This window comes from Tiliqua scincoides, chromosome 1 (assembly GCF_035046505.1).
Source record: "Tiliqua scincoides isolate rTilSci1 chromosome 1, rTilSci1.hap2, whole genome shotgun sequence".
NCBI lineage: Eukaryota > Metazoa > Chordata > Lepidosauria > Squamata > Scincidae > Tiliqua > Tiliqua scincoides.
The window spans coordinates 66,163,720-66,185,762 of record NC_089821.1 but is presented as its reverse complement, the minus strand read 5'-3'; the positions used below and the strand labels follow the sequence as shown (position 1 = coordinate 66,185,762).

At 42.9% G+C, this 22,043-nt stretch overlaps 1 protein-coding gene across 1 annotated transcript; it reads left to right on the top strand.

Annotated features, from left to right (window-relative positions):
* The first annotated feature begins 175 nt into the window (after positions 1–175).
* Positions 176–21,902, top strand: LOC136633872 (B-lymphocyte antigen CD20-like). Its single transcript, XM_066609502.1, has 8 exons — positions 176–282; positions 5,603–5,729; positions 7,645–7,764; positions 10,218–10,274; positions 12,296–12,520; positions 14,590–14,658; positions 17,074–17,201; positions 21,453–21,902. Exons 1-8 carry the CDS (start codon positions 248–250, stop codon positions 21,457–21,459), a joined length of 768 nt encoding a protein of 255 aa, XP_066465599.1. The 5' UTR covers positions 176–247; the 3' UTR covers positions 21,460–21,902.
* Positions 21,903–22,043: the final 141 nt, after the last annotated feature.

Below are 22,043 nucleotides of genomic sequence, written 5' to 3'. Positions count from 1 at the left end.
TTTAATCTGAAACATCTTTTTTTCTTCTTCCATTTTCCCCAGATCAAAACTTTCGACTACTAGTAGTTCTCAGAAATCAGGTGTCCATACAGAACCAATAAGATTGTGCGCTTAGAAGGGGAAGGAAACAAGCCTGAGGATGTACAGTAGCCACAAATTCTTCAGTCTGATTGCACCCCCAAGGCAGCATCTCACCTACGACTCTCTTTCGGTAGTCTTCAGTCAGCTAGACTCAGGAGTGTCATCTATGGAGAACATGGCCCATCCATCTTTGTATCCAGGGTAAGAAAACATGGGTTTGTCAGGGTGGCTTCCATTTCATGCAAAAAAAAAAAAATTATTGTCTTCCTCAGTGAACATGAAAAGTGCAGACAATATACCGTACCTTCACCTTTAAACACTTGTGCACATGTGCCTGGGAGATCTGATTGGACCAGGATTTCCAGATATGTGAACACATTATGTAGGTATTTAAAGGTGCAGATATATACTTCTCTCTTTCCATATTTGCAGTGTGAAGCAGCTATGTACTTGTGATAACCGTGTTTGATATGTGACCCAACCTGTGCTATTTTGTGCTACCTTTATGGGATAACTTGGATCTGGAAAATAGGCTCCAAAATGAAAGGTCTCTTGCCATAGCCTAAGCACTGGAGTCATTGTTTCAGAAATGTAAGGAAAGGATAATAAACATAAAATAATATATTCCCAGAGCGTTTGCTTATTTTTTCATCATTATAACAAAAAAAATTTTTTTTTAATGACAATGAATATAATTATATTTTCTGCCCTGCTGGCTTCATACCAATAAGGCTGTGGTTCTTAAACTTTGTGGTATTGTGGCCCATTTTTCTGGTTTTATATTTGCAAGCCATCACATTTTCTTGTATCATGGCCTCCATGAAAGACTTATCAGTTAAAATCTCTCATATTTTTATCCATTGAATTATTACTCCCCTTCCCCATTAACAGTATCTGTCTGGAAGTCAGAAAGAAACAAGGGACCATAGCTAAGTCTTGGAGTCTCTGAAATGGCCATTTAGAAAGAACTTGCAGAGCAAGGCTGAGAGAGACTGCTGCCTAACAATCAAACTAGTTGTGGTATAAAATGCATTATCACATTTTTCTTCTGCATTAAAAAATAAATGTATTGTAGGGGGGAAGGGTTGCAATCAAAGACTGGAACCAGTGTGTTTGCATGTGTGTGTGTTAACCCTTCTCTCCCATGCAATGTTTCTCCCCCTTTTGGGGAGCTGGTACAGGGGTCAATAGCAGCTTCCCTCCCAAAACAAATGACGGATTCAGGTGGGAGCAATTTGTATCCCGAAAATGGCATGGAGGAAAGAGTTAACCCCTCTCATCCCACTGTGCCACCATCCCAATCTGGAGCAACCCCCTCATCTCATGTAAGTTTTACCCTCACTCCTTGGAGGCAGCCTGATTTCTTGGTACTGTTGGAGAAATTAATTACGCAGAACAAAGCAGGAGATGGAATATTGTTCCAAATTTTATTGGTCAGCTGCTGGATGAGAGACCTGATGGTGTCTCAACAAGATTTTAGGATTCAAGCAGTTCTTATAGGACCAAAGAACAGGTAAACATACTGTCAATCAATCATCATAAAACAACAAAATGGCTCCAACAACACTTCTGTTTTGTGTCGCCATAAAAAATCAAAACTAATAAGACTAGGAATCAAGGGAAGAGACACTGACCCCAAGGTTTCTTGAGAAGCACACCAAGCATTTCGCATATAGGCAATGGTGGTTTTATGCAGACGAGATGGAGTGAGACTTATGCTTTTTAACACAAGAAAAGAGCCTCAAGAAGGCAAATGCAAACAAAATTAAAGCAATAATCATAATTTCCATGTTGGTACACGTTCACAATGAATGTTAGTGGTCTGTGATTCAGCTTCAGGGATTGTGATTCAGGGATGGACAGACTTTAGGCTTCCACAAACTACTTTTTATTTTGCCAGAGTATTGGAAGCTATTGGCAAGAAGTGATAGCTGTTGGAGGTGGAGCCAGTCACAAGATGGTGGTTTGTGCAATACAGTAATTTATATTTTCTGTTGTTTTACATGCACAAGTGCGCGCACGCACATGCGCAACTCAGTAAAAGTCTTCTGCCTGTGCCCCAAATGAGGCTGGCCTGGGTTTCTAGAAGTTGTGGAAGAAACACACACATGAAATTCAAACCACTGAGTGGAATGAGGGGAGACGGTTCAAGAGAGATAAGATCATCATCAGAGCTGTTGGTATCTGGAGCAAGCTTCTGCCTATCCCTGACTTACGGCTAGTTCAGATGACATTTTAAAAGTCTGACTGGCCACACACTTTAAGGATGTACTTGCTTATAGAATGGGCACATCCTGACCCTTCACATCTGGGCTAGTTTGCTTAATGATGTGGTCATTCCCTATGGTTAAGTAAATTTGAAGAAAGAGGAGAGGCTAGAACATATCTATGCTGCAAATGTGCATGTCCCTTCATTATGTGGGGCCAGTTGGACTATTCAGCTATTATCTAAACCAGCCCTTAATCTGCTATGGGCGCAATCCTAACCCCTTATGTCAGTGCTTTGAGGAGGCCTCCGTGAGTGACACCCAACTGCAGGATGCAGCATATGTCCCATTGGCACCGCTATGCCAGTGCTAGAAAGCACTGACATAAGGGGTTAGGACTGCACCCTATGTCTTTCAAAATGGGGTTTATAGTATAAAATTGAAAGCCTGGTTTGCCTGTGGGTTAAAGGTATTAAAGACTCCAGCAGTGGTACTAGTCTGCATGACTTAATTTAAGGCTATTTAGTTATTCTCTTATGGAAGCTTAAGGGATGCCTTAAATATATTCAAGAAAGGGCGGGATGTGAACCTAATTTTGCCTTGTGGTAAATCCTCATGAGTTTTCACAACTTGTTCAAGAACAGAGCAGTGTCTGTTCACTCAAATGCAACAAAAGGAAATGAAATGCTTGACCCTTCTTAAGCGTAGGAAGTCTATTCTTCATTCTAATAAAGTTAAGCACCAACATTTGATACATTTGGAACATAGGAGCTTAAGAAGAGCCCTACCAGATTAGGCCAAGGGCCCATCTAGTTCAGCTTCCTGTATCTCCCGGTGGTCCTCCAAATACCTCTAAGGGCACACAAGACAACAAGATACCTGTATCCTGTTGCTACCCTGTTGAGTCATTTCCTCACAAGGGAGGTGCTCCAGCCCACTAATCATTTTGGTTGCTTTCTTCTGCACCGTTTTTCAGCCCCGCTATATCCTATAGTTTATTAGGACCTGAATGTGCTGAATTCTACACTTGGTGGAATGTTGCCTAATTTTATTTATTTATTTATTTATTATTATTATTATTATTATTATTATTATTATTATTATTATTATTATTATTATTATTATTATTATTATCCCGCCTTTATGCCCAAAGGGCGCAGAAGGCGGCTTACAACAATTTAAAATACAACATTAAAAACAATAATTAAAACAATTTACAAATAATTAAAAATCTAAAAAACAAACCCCGTGGATTCTCATATAAAAAAGCAAGAAAGCCAGCCAGCCTGTCAACAATTAAAAGCTTTTTGAAATAAAAAGGTCTTCAGTCCACGCCAAAATGTTAGCAAAGAGGGAGCAGTTCTCACTTCTAAAGGGAGGGTATTCCAAAGTTCGGGGGCCACCACCGAGAAGGCCCTCTTCCTGGCCGCCGCCCCTCTCACATCTCTTGGTAGCGGCACAATCAAAAGGGCCCCCCCAGATGATCTAAGATCCCGGGCAGGATTGTAAGGAAGGAGGCGGTCCCTCAAATACCCTGGACCGGAGCCGTAAAGGGCTTTAAAGGTCAAAACTAGCACCTTGAATTGGGCCCGGAACAGAACCGGCAGCCAGTGTAGCCGCCGAAGCAACGGCTCGACAGAGTCAAACCGACGTGCTCCAGCCACCACATGAGCAGCCACGCTCTGTACTAATTGTAATTTCCGGACCGTCTTCAAAGGCAGCCCCACGTAGAGCGCATTGCAATAATCTAATCTAGATGTCACTAGGGCATGAGTTACTGTGGCCAGGTTCGCGCAGCTCAGGTACGGTCGCAGCTGGCGAATCAGCCAAAGCTGAGCAAAGGCTCCCCTGGCCACTGCCGCCACCTGGGACTCCAGGTGCAGCTGTGGATCCAGGCGAACCCCCAAGCTGCGGACCTGTGGACCTGTTTATAATTTGGATTGCCTCTTGCTCCTAAGGGTTGAAATAACTTTTTCTGTCAAGGGATCTCTCAGCAGGAAAAGCAGTAGTGAGCAGAGGGTGAGCAGAACCTTTGTGGAGAGGAACTGTTTAACCACAACAATTTGTCTCCTCAAAATTACATCCTCTAAGATGCCTTTCTCTTAAAGACGTAAAAAATGAAGATCCCCATATGTTGTGTTGGTATTTACGTATCCCACTGTTGTACTATGGCCAGTCCTATGTATATCTACCTAGAAGTAAGTCTCATTCTGTGGGATCTATTCGGAAGTAAGCATGCATAGGATTGTAGCCTTAGGCAAGTACACAGAGGAGAAAGGAGTCAAGCAGCGCAAAGGAGAGGCAAATAGTATGGCTTGAGAAGATGTAGGCAAAGGTCATATTCCACAACTCTTGAGAGCAGGGTAGGTGGGTGATTGAACCGATTTGCTAGGACCTGTTGCCTACACACACAGCACTGTTGGAATTGTTCTTTCTGTCTAGACGCTGTGCAAGGAGTTTATTCAAGAGGAAGTGAGGAAAACATTAGTTGGCAGACACCCACTAATGCCATAGATAGGCTGGAAAGTTTGTCGTGTCAACTTCAAATGCCACTTACTGATTCTCGTGCAATCCTGCCACAGTATATGCTTAATATCATCTGTAGAAATGAATGGCATGAAAAAGAGCTTTGCTTTGGCTGGGATCATTCTGTTGACATCAGTGGACAGGGGACAGGACAGTGTCTAAGCAGCTTTTGCTCATCAGGAGACCATAAAAAGTGTCAACATTCACTCCCTTTCAACTGATGTCTTTGAAATGGGCTTCCATCACGTGTTCCTTCAGACTTGGTTGCTGCAGCCATTCTTTCAATAGCTAGTATCTTTTTTTCTGATTTTGTTCTCTCTTTTGACTAAACCATCTTCAAACCCTTTGCAGGTGATAGTTGGTTGGCAACCTTCAGTCTCGAAAGACTATGGTAGAAGCCTACAGCACCTGGTATTCCCATGCGGTCTCCCATCCAAGTACTAACCAAGCCTGACCCTGCTTAGCTTCCAAGATCAGACATCTGCAGGGTAACAGTTGCTGATAGTTACTCATTCTAATAATAGCTAGTTTGGCAAAATTGCTTTTTCCTCTCACTTCACAGATGGAGGCACCCATTATAATAAGAGCTATGCCAGTGATGCGCTCCCCACTTTGGCCCTTGCTGTGGGGACAGGCATTGTGCTTTTGTTCCAGGGAAGGTGCCTCGTGGAACCAGTGCTTTCATTCTGCTTCCAGGTGATTGTAGAAGAGCAGTGCCTCAGCAGCATGAAGAGAATCTCAGTGTGGATCTCACTGCAGCCTTAAATTCTGTCTTACATGTTTTGCAGACTTGACCAATACAGGATGGCCCCCCCGGGGACGGTCCCTGGCAACGTTGTGGTGGTGGTCCCTCCAAACAATGCCAGTGCAGAGTCTGAGGAGAGGAAGTTCCCAAGAAAAAATGAAGCTAGAGGGGTAAGATTGCCAAAGCCTTTTCCGCAAATACCTGTGGGCTTGGGTTAGGGGAGTGGGAGGAGGTCAGGGGTGGTGTCACAGGTGGGGCCTTGGAGAGCATGAGCCATCTCACTACACACCTACTGTATGAGTTGCAGGAGCCTGGAAGTTTCTTAAGTTGCACTGTGGCTCTATTTAAAAAATAATAATTTCATGACTTGTGCAATAGCAAATAAGGTGCTTTCAAAAGGTGCTAACTGCAATAACACAGATGTTGCTGCCTGGGAACAACCCTAACTGGCCATTGAGGAGGAGGAAGCAAAACACACCACAGTTACTTCCTCCTTTTTCCTCCACCAGCCAGTGGGAACTGGTTGCACCCAGACAATAGCCTCCAGTTCAGCACAGGGACTACTCTTGGGAGTGATCCAGGATGGCTGGGGGGAAGCTTCTCTTGGGGTGGGAGAAACTATCTCCACCTGCCTATATGAACTCTGGTCAGTGGCTAGGCTGATGGGAAGGGAGCAGGAAAGAAAAGCTGCAGGGAGGAGAAGGAGAGGGAAAGCTGCAAGAGGGTGAAAAGGGGAAGGTGTGTGCTGTGCACACAGAGGTCCCTTGGGAAATGGTGGTGCAGGGCCATGCCCAACCTAATGCTGACCCTGGAATAGGAAAATGCTCTTCCATGGATGTGGAGCTTCTTTACAAGTAGGCTTCCTTGTTCACTTCAGAAGAGGGGCAGCTGTTTGTCAAACAAAGCACAATTGAAATGCTCTTTCTGTTGGAAGTACTGTGCTATGAGGCTTCACTGTAACTGCAAGCTGTACCAGACCTGATTGTGAGATCAAGCATTGGCTGGTTGGTGAGGGCTATGGTAATGGGTAGTGCAGGGGCTGCAGGACACCCTTTTTCATTCTTCATTTCATTCTTGACATTAATTAGATGGTGCTATCTTATTGTAATTGGGAATGCAGAAGAACCTGTGAGGGTGCCTTCCCTTCTCACACTGAGTGTGGCTGTAATTTCTTGAATTGTAAATTTTCTTAGCATTCTTTCCCTATTTAAAAAAAAACGAACTATAGTAAGGCTTTAGCAACATGGAAATTAATTTAAATGTAATCACCTATCTTTTTGCCCATTAAACCCAACTTAATGACTAGGAGTCTTTTAATTGGCTAACAGCCCTACTTTTTAGCATCATAAAATTCACTGTTTGGTTTTCTGAACTAAACAGATCTTGTTGGCATCCTTCAGTCTCTGAAGACTATGGTATCGCGCTCTGAATAGTGTTCTGGAACAGAGTGTCCTCTCCAGTGCGCGAAGCCTGGGTAAAGTAGATATGGAGGATAGACTGTTACCCATGCAGCAAATCCCCCCTCTCCACGTCGCTGAAATGGTCCAATGGCAAGGCAGAAGCCAATACGGTTGGTTCCAGCGACGTCGCAGGAGTTGCCAGAACGTGACTGTGTTCAGCCATGAACTGCCTCAGGGACTCCGGCTCTGCATTTTGCCTCAAGGTTGACTCCTGAAGCCTTTTCCATAACTGGATGTAGCCACAAGGCAGTGGAGGTTTGGGATCAGAGTTTTCCTTCAATCAGATGAGCTGCCTTCCCAGGCTAAGGAGTCCCATCTATCCGGTGGCTGTTTAGTCGCCTCTTACGATAAGTACAGCCAAACTGAGGGCCTATTCTTATCCCCAGCCCTCAGGGGAAACAGATACACAAGATCTATTCTGTTGCTCAAGTCATTGTGTAGTCCAAGGAGAAAATGGCTTAACCTGTGTTTTGTTTTTCCCCTTCTGGAAAGTAGAGATAATCATTTTTCATGAAGGTTGCAAATGTCAAGTGATGATAGTGTGTATGAAGCATCCTAAGCCAGCATACTGTGTATTCCAGCTGTTCCATTTATTGACTTCCATTTTCCTGTCATCTCCCTACAGGCTATGCAGATTATCATTGGGATGTTGCATGTTGCTCTTGGTTGCATTTTGCTGTTTTCTACCCAAGAATTTGTTCCCTTGGCCATGTCTGTCTGGTATCCCTTCTGGGGAGCTGCCCTTGTAAGTAGAATACAGTGAACTACTGTTTTACTGGAGAGTGAATGAATGTGGAGTAGGCCAGTATGACTTGACATCAAATTCCTGCTTGATCATCTTGGGTGGCTTTGGGCAAGTTGGCCTGTTTTCCATCTATAAAATGGGAATATTTAATATCCTGACTTACAGGGTTGCCATACAGTTGTCAAAATTAGTGCAGAGCATTTGCAAACTTGATAAATCTTGAAGAAACCTTTCACCTTGTTTGAAACGTGCATTCTGTACTGGGATGTTAAGTAAAACTATATAGGACAGGGGTGCCCAATATGTCGATCGTGAGCTACCAGTCGATCTCGAGGCGAAATGAGTCGATCGCAGGCTTCTCTCCCGTCCACGCATTCCTGGGAGTGAGCCCCGCCCTGGGAGTGATGCTCCCTGGAGTGACGCATTCCTGGGAGTGAGCCCCTGGCAGGCTTGTGAGCCCAGGGAGTGAGCCCAGGGAGTGAGTCCAGGGAGCCTAGGGAGTGAGCCTAGGGAGTGAGTACCTGGCAGGCTCCTCCCTGGGAGAGGAGCCACTGGCAGGCTTCTCTCCCGTCCACGCATCCCTGGGAGTGAGCCCCATTGACTCGACTGGGGCTGACTTACCTTTCCCCTGTTTTTGCACTGGTATGTATGGAGATCTGCCCCCCCCCAACTTCCATCTGTTGGTTCTGTGTGCAAGGGGTTTTGCACTGGTCTTGCTGTGATGTCTATACAGAGATCTTCCCTCCCCCACACCTTTCTCCTGCTTTTGCACTGGTATGTATGGAGATCTGCCCCCCCCCCCAACTTCCATCTGTTGGTTCTGTGTGCAAGGGGTTTTGCACTGGTCTTGCTGTGATGTCTATACAGAGACCTTCCCTCTCCCACACCTTTCCCCTGCTTTTACACTGGTATGCATGGAGATCTGCCCCCCCCACTTGTATTGGAATCAAGGAAGATCTGGTGAGGAGGTAGATGTGGTGTCAGCAGTGGCCCCTTTAAGGGTAAGGCCTGGGCATCCAGCAGAGTGTGCTGCACAGCTGCAGCCACTTGAAGGCAATAGGGCCCTCAGGGATATAAGAGCACCTGAGGCAGGAAGGGCTCCACTTATTTATGTGAGTCAGCCTTTTCCTACATGAAGATCATTAAGTCCAAGTACCATGGACTTAATGATGAACATTTGGAAGTGTGCTTGAGGCTGGCTGTCAGCAGCTACTGTCCGACTATGCATCCTTGGCTGATTCACTTCAGTGCAAGTCATCAAAGTAAACTCAAGTAATTACAAAAAATGTTTATAGTTAATTATGTTGTGTTGTGCAATATTGGCTCTTGCAAGGTACACCAACATACATTGTACACATAAATGTTATATGTTATGATGGCGCAAACATTGTAAAAAAAACTCTGGTAGATCTTCGGGCCTTGCTGGGTTTCAAAGTAGCTCTCGAGCCAAAAAAGTGTGAGCACCCCTGATATAGGAGATTCTGTGCAAATATAACATTTTATGACAGAGTACTTTTTAAAAACAGGATTCTTCCAGAATCCTTTAGTAGCTGATAGACACAAATTCAAAAATGTTTCTCTTCTCCTGCAACCTTTAAGGCAAAATGAATGTTTACAGGGTAATTGTAACATTGCCAGTGCAGTCTCTATGTGTTTACTCAGAAGCAAATCCCATTGTGCTCAATAGGTTTACTCCCAGGTGAGTGTGCATAGGATTGTAGGCTCACTAAGATAATGTAAGTGCTTTGAGCACTATAAAGCACCATGATGATGATGTTGTAGTAGTTGATGTCATCTCTTTTTGTCTCAAGATTTCTTGAGGAGTGGTGCTATGAGAGTTGCACAAATGCCACTTTACCTGGCAGGAGACAAAATGCTATCACAGAGGCTTATGTAAAGAAACAAATCCCTCTGGGGCAATCTCTTGTTTCCCTCTAGGAGTGGCACTTGGGAAACCCTATGGCTATATGGGAAAGGAAGTCCTGGTTATTCTGATCAACAGAAAGAAGAGGATGAGCTTCATGAGGAGCTTTGTGGGCTAGACTGGAGAGACTGGCCATTCACCATGCACAATCATCCATAGAAATATATTTTTTCTAGGTACCTCCCCTTTCTGAGAGATTTTCCTGCCAGGATATAGACAGCATTGTGTAGATTCTAGAAATCAAGCTTTTTATTCTTGTTTGTTCCCGGGTCGACTACTTGAATGCAAACAATTAAAGAGCTCCTATCTCGATTTATTAATAAAATGTTTGATTCATGTATATTGAAAATAGGAACATGTATGCACATATATAACAGACACAATATATGTATGTGTGTGTACATATTGTATATTTGTGTACAGTATATTAAAATATGTAAACATGGAGGATTTTAAAAAAATCTGACAGTTTTAAGTTACTTCTTGGCTATTTTTCCTATCATTGGTTTTTGTTTTTCTCTCTTTATAGTTCTTTCTTTCTGGATACCTTGCATCAGCAGCTGCAGTAAAGCCAGTTGAGGGTCTGGTAGGTTGAAGACTTATTATTGTGGAGTTTTGTTAAAAGATACAGATTGTTGGGAGCTATCCTACCCCATAGTAACCTATCTGTGTTAGCTAAGAAATTCCCCTTGTGCTCATAGGATGGAAGTGCATATTTTTAAGAGAGCTGAAAGGAGATTTCAATTCTCATGGTGTTTAGAATATTTCTTTGTCTTACTGTCACTTCTGGTCAAAGAGATTTTGCAGGTTATCTAAGCAATACAGAAATTTGTCTACCAAAGGCAAAATTGGGAGCAGTGGCGTAGCTAATGAACGTGTAGCCCGGTGCAGACCTCAAAATGATGCCCCGGAAGTGATGTCACAACCAGAAGTGACATCACATCTGGGCTTTTTAAATAGTGCAAATTGGGGGGGAAACGTACCTCCCCCCCAGCATAAATAAATAAAAAGTGTGCCCCTTATTGGTTAGAGACACTGCTGGGGTGAAGAGGGATGGTTATTCTCCCCCAGCTAAATATAAGAGGAGCACCACTCAAAAAAGTGCCTCTTTACCAGTTAGCAGGAGTAGCTGTGTTATGATACATGGAAATGAGAGCTGACTCATATTAACACCTTATGGGTTTCAAGCTGTATATAACAACATCTCATTGGCTCTCAGATCAGTCTCATGGGTCCGTTTTGACTTAAGCAAATCCACTTTTTGTTCCATAAGGCAGTTGCGTTTTCATTTTCTGGTTAATTGATCATAACTTTTGATAGAATACAGATATTGCAATTGGATTTGTTTCATTGCATTCTGCATTAAATTACCTTTCCAATGATATATAACATGATGGTACTATTCGTACATACCAGATTTTTTTCACAATTTTGGCCACTAGTGTCAAGCTCAGCTTGTTGCCCTCCTAAAGCTTGTTGCCCAATGCAACTACTACCCCCTGCATCCCCTTAGCTACGCCACTGATTGAGAGGAATGTATGCCCCACAAAGAGCATTCTTGCTTTCAACTTCCTGTTAAAAATCCCCCAAAACTGTCTAACATACATGTTCAAATCTCTGCTTTTCTATTAAGCAAACTGTAGCTGTGGGCATCCTAATATACTTTGCAAAGCTATTGGGGGAGGGGGCAAAGTAGACTAAGTCAGGTGAAGCCCTTGGAAAGAACTCTTTCTTAAATTATTAAAACAGTCTTGTGGCACCTTATAGATTAACAGATTTATTGTGGTGTTAGCTTTCATGGCCTCTAGTCCACAAAAGCTAGTGCCACAATAAAAATTTATGGCACTACAAGACTCCATGTCTGGTTTTTTTTCTACAGTGGAGGAACAACCCAATCCTATCCACACTTTCCTGGGAGTAAGCCCCATTGACTCTCATGGGACTTACTTCTGAGTAGACATGCATAGGATTAGGCTGTAACATGGTTACCTATCCCTGGAACAAAGTAGTTAAATAAATGCCAAAATGTTCTGCTGCACTGCCTTTTGAGTCCACGTAAACAGCTGAAGCAAAATGTCTTCCATCCAGCAAAAAGGTAGCCTCCGTTAAGCAAGTATGAGCCATTCATTGAATCACCTAAATAACAGTGGAGTTTCGAAGACAAGATATGGTTCTGTGGTGATCAGGAAACAGCCAATTAAACAAATATGAGGCTGCTTTTGCACATGTGCCTCTGGCATTTCAGTGACTGTTCTGGGTATATTAACAGTATTATTATTAAATATAATTATTATAGTATATAAATTCATCCTTTTGGACTTGGTCCTTTACATTAATCCTGCATAGAAAGTGCTAGAATCTACTGTCAAACTCTGCAATCCACGAAACCCCCATACTATGCACAGGGTCTATTTTGTTCTATTCCTGAGATCTGCATAGAGACAAAACAGCACCCCTGACCATGTATAAAGTGTCCTCTTACAACACTAGCACTAGTCAACCTCCCATATGCTTCTACAGGTTGATAAGGCAAGGATAAGACTTTTGGGTGAGCTCCACTCCAAGCTCCCCTTTTCCTTTAAGCAAATCTTTCTGTCTCTCTTTCAGGCAGCAGCAAGTCACATACTTAACAGCTTCAGCGGCCTTGGTGCATTGGCTGGAATATGTCTCTTGACCATCGATTTGATAAAAATCTTCATTTTAGAACATCAACAAACTTCCCCCCGATTCTTGGCAGTTATTGGATTCTTATCCAGATACATTGTTCCTTTACCTTGCGAAGGAAACCTTAACTCTGCAGACTACTGCAGGGTCATCAAGGCATACCAAACAGTAAGTGCCTGGATCGAGTGTGCATGTGTGCCAAAGTTCAAACCTTCTGTCTGGTCTGGAAATTATGTGGGATGAATCAATGGTAGACAGGAAGTTTAATTTTGGTTTGGAGAGTCATCCAAGTCAATTGGGATCTCCTTGTTCCTATAAAAACCACAATAGACTTACTTAAGCCTATTGTCCCAATATAAGTGCATGGGAAGAGAAATATTTTCATAGTGCTACGCATACTACACACATGCTCAAGGTTATTGGTTGATCACTACCACCTCCTTCTATGTTCATTCTTCCCCCGGAACTTCATATCTTCAATAAGAAACCACAGCACCATCAACAAAAAAAACAGAACAAGTTACCTCAGTCTAAATATACAGTACAGGAGCACCCGCAGCAGATCCAAAGGTGGGGGGAAGGGGTGAGACTGCTCCACTAATGACAACTTGAATGATGACTCTCTGCACCTTTCTAGCTGGGAAAAACCTTAGCTGCAAGGAATGTGCTTCAATTGGTATTAGGATCTTAGCAAAAAAATCACAAGTCAAGTCAGGGACCTAATATTAAAACTTGATTGGACAAAACTCTGAATGATATAACCATGTGTGGTTAAATTGACCGGCTGTAGATGACTCTGGTGACATATACAGGTGAAGCCTATTTATTTGCAAGTTCCTTTCCGTGACTCCGATAGATTAAGAAAAAACACATTGTGCTAAATTCCACAGAGTTAAGCAAATATGCTACAGCCTGACACTTCTGGATGGAAGGAAACTAAGACAGCTGTTATCAATCCCCTCCCCTCCTTCTCCTCCCCCTCCATACTCAGCCCTCCACTTGCCAGCTGTCCCACTTCTTTCACAGATGGGATGCTGAGCTTTTAAGAGTCCAGTCCTATGCATTTCTACTCAGAAGTAAGTCCCATTGTAGTCAATGGGGCTTACTCCCAGGAAAGTGTGGAGAGGATTGTAGCCTGAGAGCCCAGTCCTATGCTTGCCTACTCAGAAGTAAGCCCCATTGTAGTCAATGGGGCTTACTCCCAGGAAAGTGTGGATCAGATTGTAGCCTAAATGTAATGCTTTGGCTTACTGGGAAGACTTGCTTGCTGGGCTGTTTTGTTTCTGTAGGCTGGAGCAGGGAAAGACTGCACCATCTCAGTCTGAAGGGGGAGGAGAATTGGGAAATACTCCCTGGGTTTTTTAAAGCAATCCCCTCTGTTGCTACCGAACCTGCCCCTGTGTCTGTGTGTGCGCGCGCGCGCACGCCAGAGAGAGAGAGAGCGCGAGCGAGCTTCACCTTGCTGCATGTGCTCTGGCTACAGAGGTTTTCTGCCCCCCCTTCTCCTCTTCATCCTTGGCTGGCTCAGGGGCTCCAGGAGTCTTACTTTTCCTTTGCAAGGGGAACCTCTTCCATGGCTCCAGGACTATTTCCCTGCCTTTTTGCAGTGTTTTGGGCTGCCTTGAAATGGAGCCATTGCAGGGCAAAGGTGTGCTTTCAGTCCCATCCCCCCCCCCAATTTGCATTGAGACATATAAAAAATCCATGGATAAGTAGGTTGCACCTGTATGAACTTGGCAACAGATGATTGCTGAAGACTTGTGAATTACTAAAGTTCTAGGGTTTGAAGATGGTATGTGCTCATGCTTCTGCAGATTGGACAATCATTTGTCTTTATTTCACCTTTCACAGTAATATGTTATTTTATTGCTGAAGTTCTGTAAACTACATATGGGGAGAAGAGTAGATACACACACACACTGCTGGTGGGGGGCTTATATCCACCAATGACCTTGTTAATATATGGCCCTCTCCAAACTCACACGGCACACCTGGAGACCATTCATGGCACATCAGTGTGCCATGGCACAGTGGTTGAAAATGGTTGATCTAGAGAGTCAGCCTCAGGCCTTTGGATGATTGCTTATCCCAACTCTCCCCCCCCCCTTTTATTTTTTTTCATCTTCCTGCATGCAGTTCCTTGGGGGTGAACTCCTACTGCCGCTCTGCATAGTTCAGGGTGACTACTCTCAGATATATGCTTGAAAATGATTAACAGGCTTTGTTATGTTATACAGGGGCTCCTTTCTGTGATGCTGATCTTCTCTGCCATTCAGGCTGGGGCTGCTTTTTCCACTCTCCACTCGGTAAGGATCCAGCAGAGCGTATATTTATTTTATGTTTTATTAGCAGCATATTAAGTGGCCTGCAGAACACAGCAGGGCCATAGTAACAGCCCAAACACAAGGTGAATTTTGGTAAGTTTATACATTCACAGTCATTATTTGATGACTAGAGTATTCTGTGATGGCATGGCATACATGTGTAAAACAAACATGACAGCACTTCAAACCAAACCAGTTGATGATGTGGCTAAGAGCATTTTCGCACCTGGAGCTTCTCAATAGTGTCCTTGTTATTCATTGTTGTTGTGGGAAAGATGCTGTTGTAATCAATTGTAGATTCCTCCAAAGGTAGTCGATTTGTATTTACATGCAAGATGATTAGAGCAAACATCTGATTCAAGACTTTTGGAAAAGAAAATGTCCTTAGAATATGAGCTAAAAGCCCCTGGTTCAAATCTCATCTTGGTCACATGCTCTCTAGGTGACCTGAGACAAGCCACATCCAGGTTATGGCTCAGAATGGAGAGTGCTACTTAGTGGGAGATTATATGACTTAAGAAGCAGAATGCGGCCATGGACTAAGAAAAAAGGTGCTTGGGGGAGGGTATTGAAGGACAGCTTGAACTTTATAAGGGTTGCTGCACCAGTGCTGAGCTGGTGCTGAAAAGAGAGTGGTGCAGCTGCCCTTCTGTTTGGTACACCTGACTAGAGCCTGCAATACTACTAAGTGAGCAGGGAACCAAGACACCCAGGGTGGAGAGAAAAGTACTAGAGTTGGAGAGGAGAGCAGGAGGCACTGCACAGACAGCCTTAAATTGCATTTGCAATGCAAATGAACATTCTGCCTGGTGTATTTCTGGTACTTGCATTTTAAATCTGATTGAAGCAAGAGCTGCTTTAAGTCTTTTGTGTAAAAATATTTGGAGTGTTAAATCTACAGGGGAGAAAGATTTAGTAGAGAGTCTCTAAAACAGGGATGCTCACACTTTTTTGGCTCGAGAGCTACTTTGAAACCCAGCAAGGCCCAGAGATCTACCAGAGTTTTTTTTACAATGTTCGCGCCATCATAACATATAACATTTATGTGTACAATGTATGTTGGTGTACCTTGAGCCCCACTGAGTATAACAGGACTTACTCCTGAGTAGACATGCCTAGGATTAGGCTGTGAGGCTGCAATCCTAGCCACATTTACCTGGGAGTAAGCCCCATTGAGTACAATGGGCCTTACTCCGGGCGTTTCCTCCCAGAGGCACCTGAAGGGGGGGGGGTCGGCACTCTGCGATCTACTCATTTTGCCTCACGATCTACCGGTAGATCGCGATCTACCTATTGAGCACCCCTGCTCTAAAAGATGCAATTCCTTGCCCAAAATCCATATCAGGAAAAATCAGTTTGTAACAGAAGTCAAATATGCATGGTTGGCTGGTGCCTGTGTCACATTGCCTCCTCACTCCTCAGAGCATAACAACATAAGAACAGCCCCACTGGATCAGGCCATAGGCCCATCTAGCCCAGCTTCCTGTATCTCACAGCGGCCCACCAAATGCCCCAGGGAGCACACCAGATAACAAGAGACCTCATCCTGGTGCCCTCCCTTGCATCTGGCATTCTGACTTAACCCATTCCTAAAATCAGGAGGTTGCGCATACACATCATGGCTTGTACCCCGTAATGGATTTTTCCTCCAGAAACTTGTCCAATTCCCTTTTAAAGGTGTCCAGGCCAGGCCACATCCTGTGGCAAAGGGTTCCACAGACCAACCACATGCTGTGTAAAGAAATATTTTCTCTTGTCCGTTCTAACTCTCCCAACACTCAATTTGAGTGGATGTCCCCTGGTTCTGGTGTTATGTGAGAGTGTAAAGAGCATCTCCCTATCCACTCTGTCCATCCCCTGCATAATTTTGTATGTCTCAATCATGCAGCTCTCATAAAATGGATTGAATGTTTAATGAATAAGTATGCATGCTGCTCTTTAAAATGTGAAGAAGTTTTAGTTTTTTTAGTGAAAAGTTTTCAGGAAAATATGAAAACTGTGAGCCTGAAAAAGCCTAAGAATTGTCGAGAGGAGCAGTGCTGAGACTGCTGATAAGTATATCTATCAAATGTGTTGTAAAGGTGAGAAGAAAAACCAGACTTCTCAGAATTAAAAAACCAAGGCATTGGCCTTGTACTCAATATAGATCTGGACTGTCCATGTGAATAGCGATGTAAGGCTGCAATCCTAACCACACTTTCCTGAGAGTAAGCCCCATTGTACAAAATAGGACTTACTTCTGAGTAGACCTGGTCAGGCTTCTGCCCAAAAGCACTGTAATATCATTGTAGCTCTACAATAGCACTGTAAATAGCAATGCATGCTCTCAGCAAGGGTACAGAGCAGTGAAGGGAGTGAACTACTAGTAGGAAAACTGAGAGATCTTGTCTCTTTCAGAATAAAAAGAAGAAATCGCGCAAAGACAACGAGGAACAAAATGTTGCATTGCTGCCAGTCACACCCCCACACCATGCAGATGAGTGCAGTGCCCCCCCACAGTATTGCACTGCCTCAAACGATTACAGGCAAGTATTGAGCCAAATGAGGATGAGGAATCCAGTCTCCTATTCCCCTCTCCCAAACCACCAATCACAATTCACAAGAATGTTAGATTTGGGGGTGGGGGTGGTGTTGCTTTTTAAAAGTTTCATGGGTGCATCCTGGCTGCTGGATGAGAGAAGCAAACAGCACCTAGTGGGGTGCATGGTTCTCAGTCCGGTGAGGGGAACATTCACCTGCTTTGGGGCATATAGTGTCATTGGCTCAACTGGACTGGCTGTCTTTGATCAGCTGCCATCTTCTTTTGTATGTAGAAATTTAGAAGCTGGAAATATAGCCCTGGTGATAAAATGACCATTTCATGTGGCAGGCTGATCAAGGCACAGGGCCAGTACAAAACGTTAGCAGTTCTGTTGATGAAGACTGAGAGCCAAATTCTATCGAACTGTCCAGCCCTGGTGTAGCCAAGCCAATTGAGTGTGCACTACATCCTGTGGTGAGTGGCCTGTCTCACCACAGGGATGTTTGTTCCCTTGTTCAAGGGAATTCAAGGGCATGTTTGTTCCCTTGCCTTGGGGCTGCATTGCAGCTGCATCAACACCGGAAAGTTGGATAGGATTGGGCCCTGAGTTATATAGTTTTAGTGAGAGAACCTCCATTTTTGTAGTGATTCACTTCTTTCTTGAGTCCTCCAGAAAAACATGTTTACAGACCAGACCCGTCATACATGTGATGTTGACCATGTGATTTCTGATTGTTAAATATTTGCCTTTATTCACAAGTGGGGACCACAGTTCTGATCAGGCCAACATTTGTGAGCATAAATGGCACTTTAAGAATAGTTAACATGGGGGGGAGGGGGTTGGCAGGTAAGCAACAGGAAAGTATAGGGTTAAATATTCTCTCCTGCTGCTCCCATGACCCTGGTGTGTGGCCCTTGTTCAAAAGTAAAGGTACTTATTTAGTAATATGTTTCACGTTAGTTTAACAATGTGTAGGACTAAGCATGTGGTGCAGGTGTGAAATAAATAAGGTCTCGCCTCAGTTAGAATGACAGTAGCACTGCAGGCCATATACATTGTGCACTTTCCACTCCTCTGGATAGTGAGTTTAACAAAGGCTCATTTCCTTTGAATAAGAAATCACTTGGGACCTATGATGTCTTTTTTATAATATTTAGTTTGATTACAAATATAGACAACTGAGTAGAAACAAATAACTCCTACAGCAGGATGCTTGTATTTAATACCGTATTAAAGTCCCAAAAAGCAACTACATTAGCCTTCTCCTGCAGCCAACTATACCCCACTTTTAGATGCCTCCAGCTGGATATTTCCCAGGCTTCTTCTCTGCCTCTCCCCAAATTCAAAACTAGCTTCATAATCTCTCCCTCCTTTCCTCCCCATGGCCCCCCCCCGCACCTCTTCCCACTTAGAGCAGTGGTTCTCGCACATTTAGCACTGGGACCCTCTTTTTAGAATGAGAATCTGTTAGGACCCACCAGAAATGATGTCATGACTGGAAGTGACATCATCAAGGAGGAACATTTTTAACAATCCTAGACTGCAATCCTACCCACACTTACCCAGGAGTAAGTCCACTTCTCATTGAAAAGCAGTATACAAATACTGTTAATAATAATAACAATAAGTCCCATTTACTTTCATTGTTAAAAGAATATACATATTAGCTTGTTAAAAGTACAGGTTTGTAATATTTCCCCAAATGCAGTCACATCCCATGGTAGCATCAAGTCTAATCTATTAAAAATAAAATATTGAAATGAATGGGGACCCACCTGAAATTGGCTCATGACGCACCTAGTGGGTCCCAACCCACAGTCTGAGAAACACTGAAGTATAAGTTTTGCCCATTAGAGCTTTTTCCAGACACTGGAGTTTCCTAGTCAACAGGTTATTTTATGAGCCCAACAACTGAGTGGGCCAGAGATAAGCCCATTTTCAGTAGCTGAGATGGCTCCTATCATAAAATCTGCCATTATTATTAACAGTATTTATATATCACTTTTCAACTAAAGTTCACAAAGTGGTTTACAGAGGAAAAAAATCAATTAACTAATAGATCGCTGTCCCAAAAGGGCTCACAGTCTAAAAAATGATGTTCCTGATGTTTTATCTCTAGAAGACTGTGACTGGAACCTTATGATTGCAAAACAGTTGGCTGTCACTGAAGGGCCTCCTAGATCAAGGGACTGAAGGGAGTATGGGTTGATAGTCTATTGACTTGAGGTGGAGGGAGTAGTAGTCAGGAGAGATTGACTGAGACCAAAGGATAAGTTGACATGTATCTGAAGAGAAAGAAAAATTTATTGTGTACCCAAACAATTGCGGGTACAGCCCAGTCCTAAGTATGTTGGCTGACAAGGGAACTTGGGGGACTTATTTCTAAGTGAACATTCATACAAGCAAGCTGCTTGCATCCAGTAACAAAAACATTTGAGGTATATTGTGGTACCAACATGGAATCATAATATGTCTACATCTATAACTCACATTTCTTTCTGCCTTTCTTATATTGAAGATGCTAATACTGTATTTTTAATAAATCTCATATATCAATCAACTGCCCCAAAATCTAAAGTTTGTTTTATACACACACGTATACAGTAGAACCTCCAAAGTTGACCACCTCTCTATATTTACCACCTCCTTAAGTTGACCTAATTTTCATAGTATGGACAGACACTGCATATACACTATGGGAGACCAACCTCTCTTTATTGACCACCTCCGTAAGTTGTATCTTGACCACTTTGATCATTGCACAGAGTATTAATTTACCCTCCATAAGTTGCCCACTGAACGCTAAGCAAGACCAGAGTTAGCAACATCAAAAATGTAAAGATGAGTACTTTGAGAGATACAGTAAGGAAAATGGAGGCCTACAGCGGAAAAGAAAGAAAACTTTGTTTGATGAAGTAAATGAAGCTATTTTATGCTGGTTCAAACAAATGAGGGCAGTGAATGCCAGAATCTCAGGGTCAATGATCCAAGAAATTGCTAAGAAGTTTGTGCAGGAATTCAGGGTAGAAGATATCCAAGCATCAAGTGGTTGGCTTGAAAAATTTAAACTGTGACACAAGATCTCCCAGAAAGTCTTGTGTGGTGAGTCAAATGAAGTTCGGCAGAAGTTGAAGAATTCATTACTAAGTTCCCAGACTTTGCAAGAGGCTTCAAAGACGATGACATTTTTAATGCTGATGAGTGTGGACTCTTTTTCAAAGCAATGCCTGATAGAAACCTCGTCATGAAAGGTGACAAATGTAAGAGCGGAACCTGTGATGAACCTGATCCGGAAACAATATTCCAAGCAATATTGTCCAAAGTACAGCCCAGCAGAGAAGTGAAGGACACACCCGGGGAAGAAGAAAGTGAGGACGACATGGACGCAGAGATTCCAAAGGAAGGGGATGTTGGGCATCTGATAAAACAGTTGAAGTCATATGCTGTGAATAAATGTCCAGGCAAGTTGAATGGCAAAGCCAGCATTGATAGTGCATTCTCTTCTTATCTTTACACAAAAAAAGAAGCAAACCAGGATTGACTCTTTTTTTAAAAAAGAATAATAAATCACATACAGTATATGTACTGTATATAATTAAAGTACTGTATATAGCAGGGGGTCTCCAAACTTTTTGGCCAAAGGGCCACATCAAATATCTGGCACCGTGTTGAGGGCCGGAAGAAAAATTTAAATATAAAATTTATATAGAGATGGAACTTAGATGTGTGAATAAATGAATGAATGGGCTCATTCATTCAACGTCTCTGGCCCTTAGAACACCCTCCAGATGCAACCATTGTTCAGTCATGTTCAGCAAAGTGGGCCAGGAGCTTACAGGTGGGCCAGCATTTGGAGACCCCGGTATATAGTACTGTACTGTACTGTACGTGATTCTGAATGCATTTTTTCTATATTTTACTGTATATAGGTATATCTGTATTAAAGGCTCTAAAATTATAAGTACAGTATTACATATTTTTCTGTATGTTGACCACCTCCCTATGTTGACCAATTCCTCCAGTCTCTTGGGTGGTCAACTTAAAGAGGTTCTACTGTATACTGAGGCAGAAAGCATATGCAAATGTGTGTGGGATATAGATGCATTGCAAAAACACCAGTGCTAAGATGTTTGAATTAAAATAAGATTTCTCCCATACCATATCCTCCCTACAAACAACCACAAGTTCCTGCTCCTCACCCCCCACATCCTTAAGACAGTCTCTATTACCAAGTCTCCTTTTCTTTCATTGCAGGTTCTGAAGTAGTGCTGCTTCTGGGTCTTCTGTCAAAGTCTCAATCATTTTCATTCTACTTTTTTGTTATGTTGATATCTGATTGTGTATTTCAAACCTGTTTGGATTATATTTAAGTCATACCAGGGCGAAAAGGGACAGTTGTTCTTGCTCTGCTAAATATCAGAGGAAACTGCTTTAAAAGGTGCCTTTTTGCCCAGTTAGCAGGGGTTATAACAATAATAAATTATCACTATTTTAGTAGCAGCACCAGTTCTGTGGTATGTCTTCCTATTGAAGGCCCACCTGCTACCTATGCAGTATTCCTTCATCCCCAGTTAAAACGTGGCTCATTCAATTAGGTTTTGGAGGTGGCTGTTGCTAAAGTAGGTGGCTCTGTTGTTACATTTTTAAAATGTTAAGCTTTTCGTGTAAATCACTTTGGCATGCTTTTGCATGAAAAGCAGGGCATAAAACATGAAAAAAATAAATAAAACTTTTAAAAAATGGCTGTTGTGGTTTTGTAACCCAAAAGAAATTCAAAGGACCCCATTGAATCATAACTTTTGTATTTCTTCTAGACTAGCGGTTTTCAAACTTTTAGCACCAGGA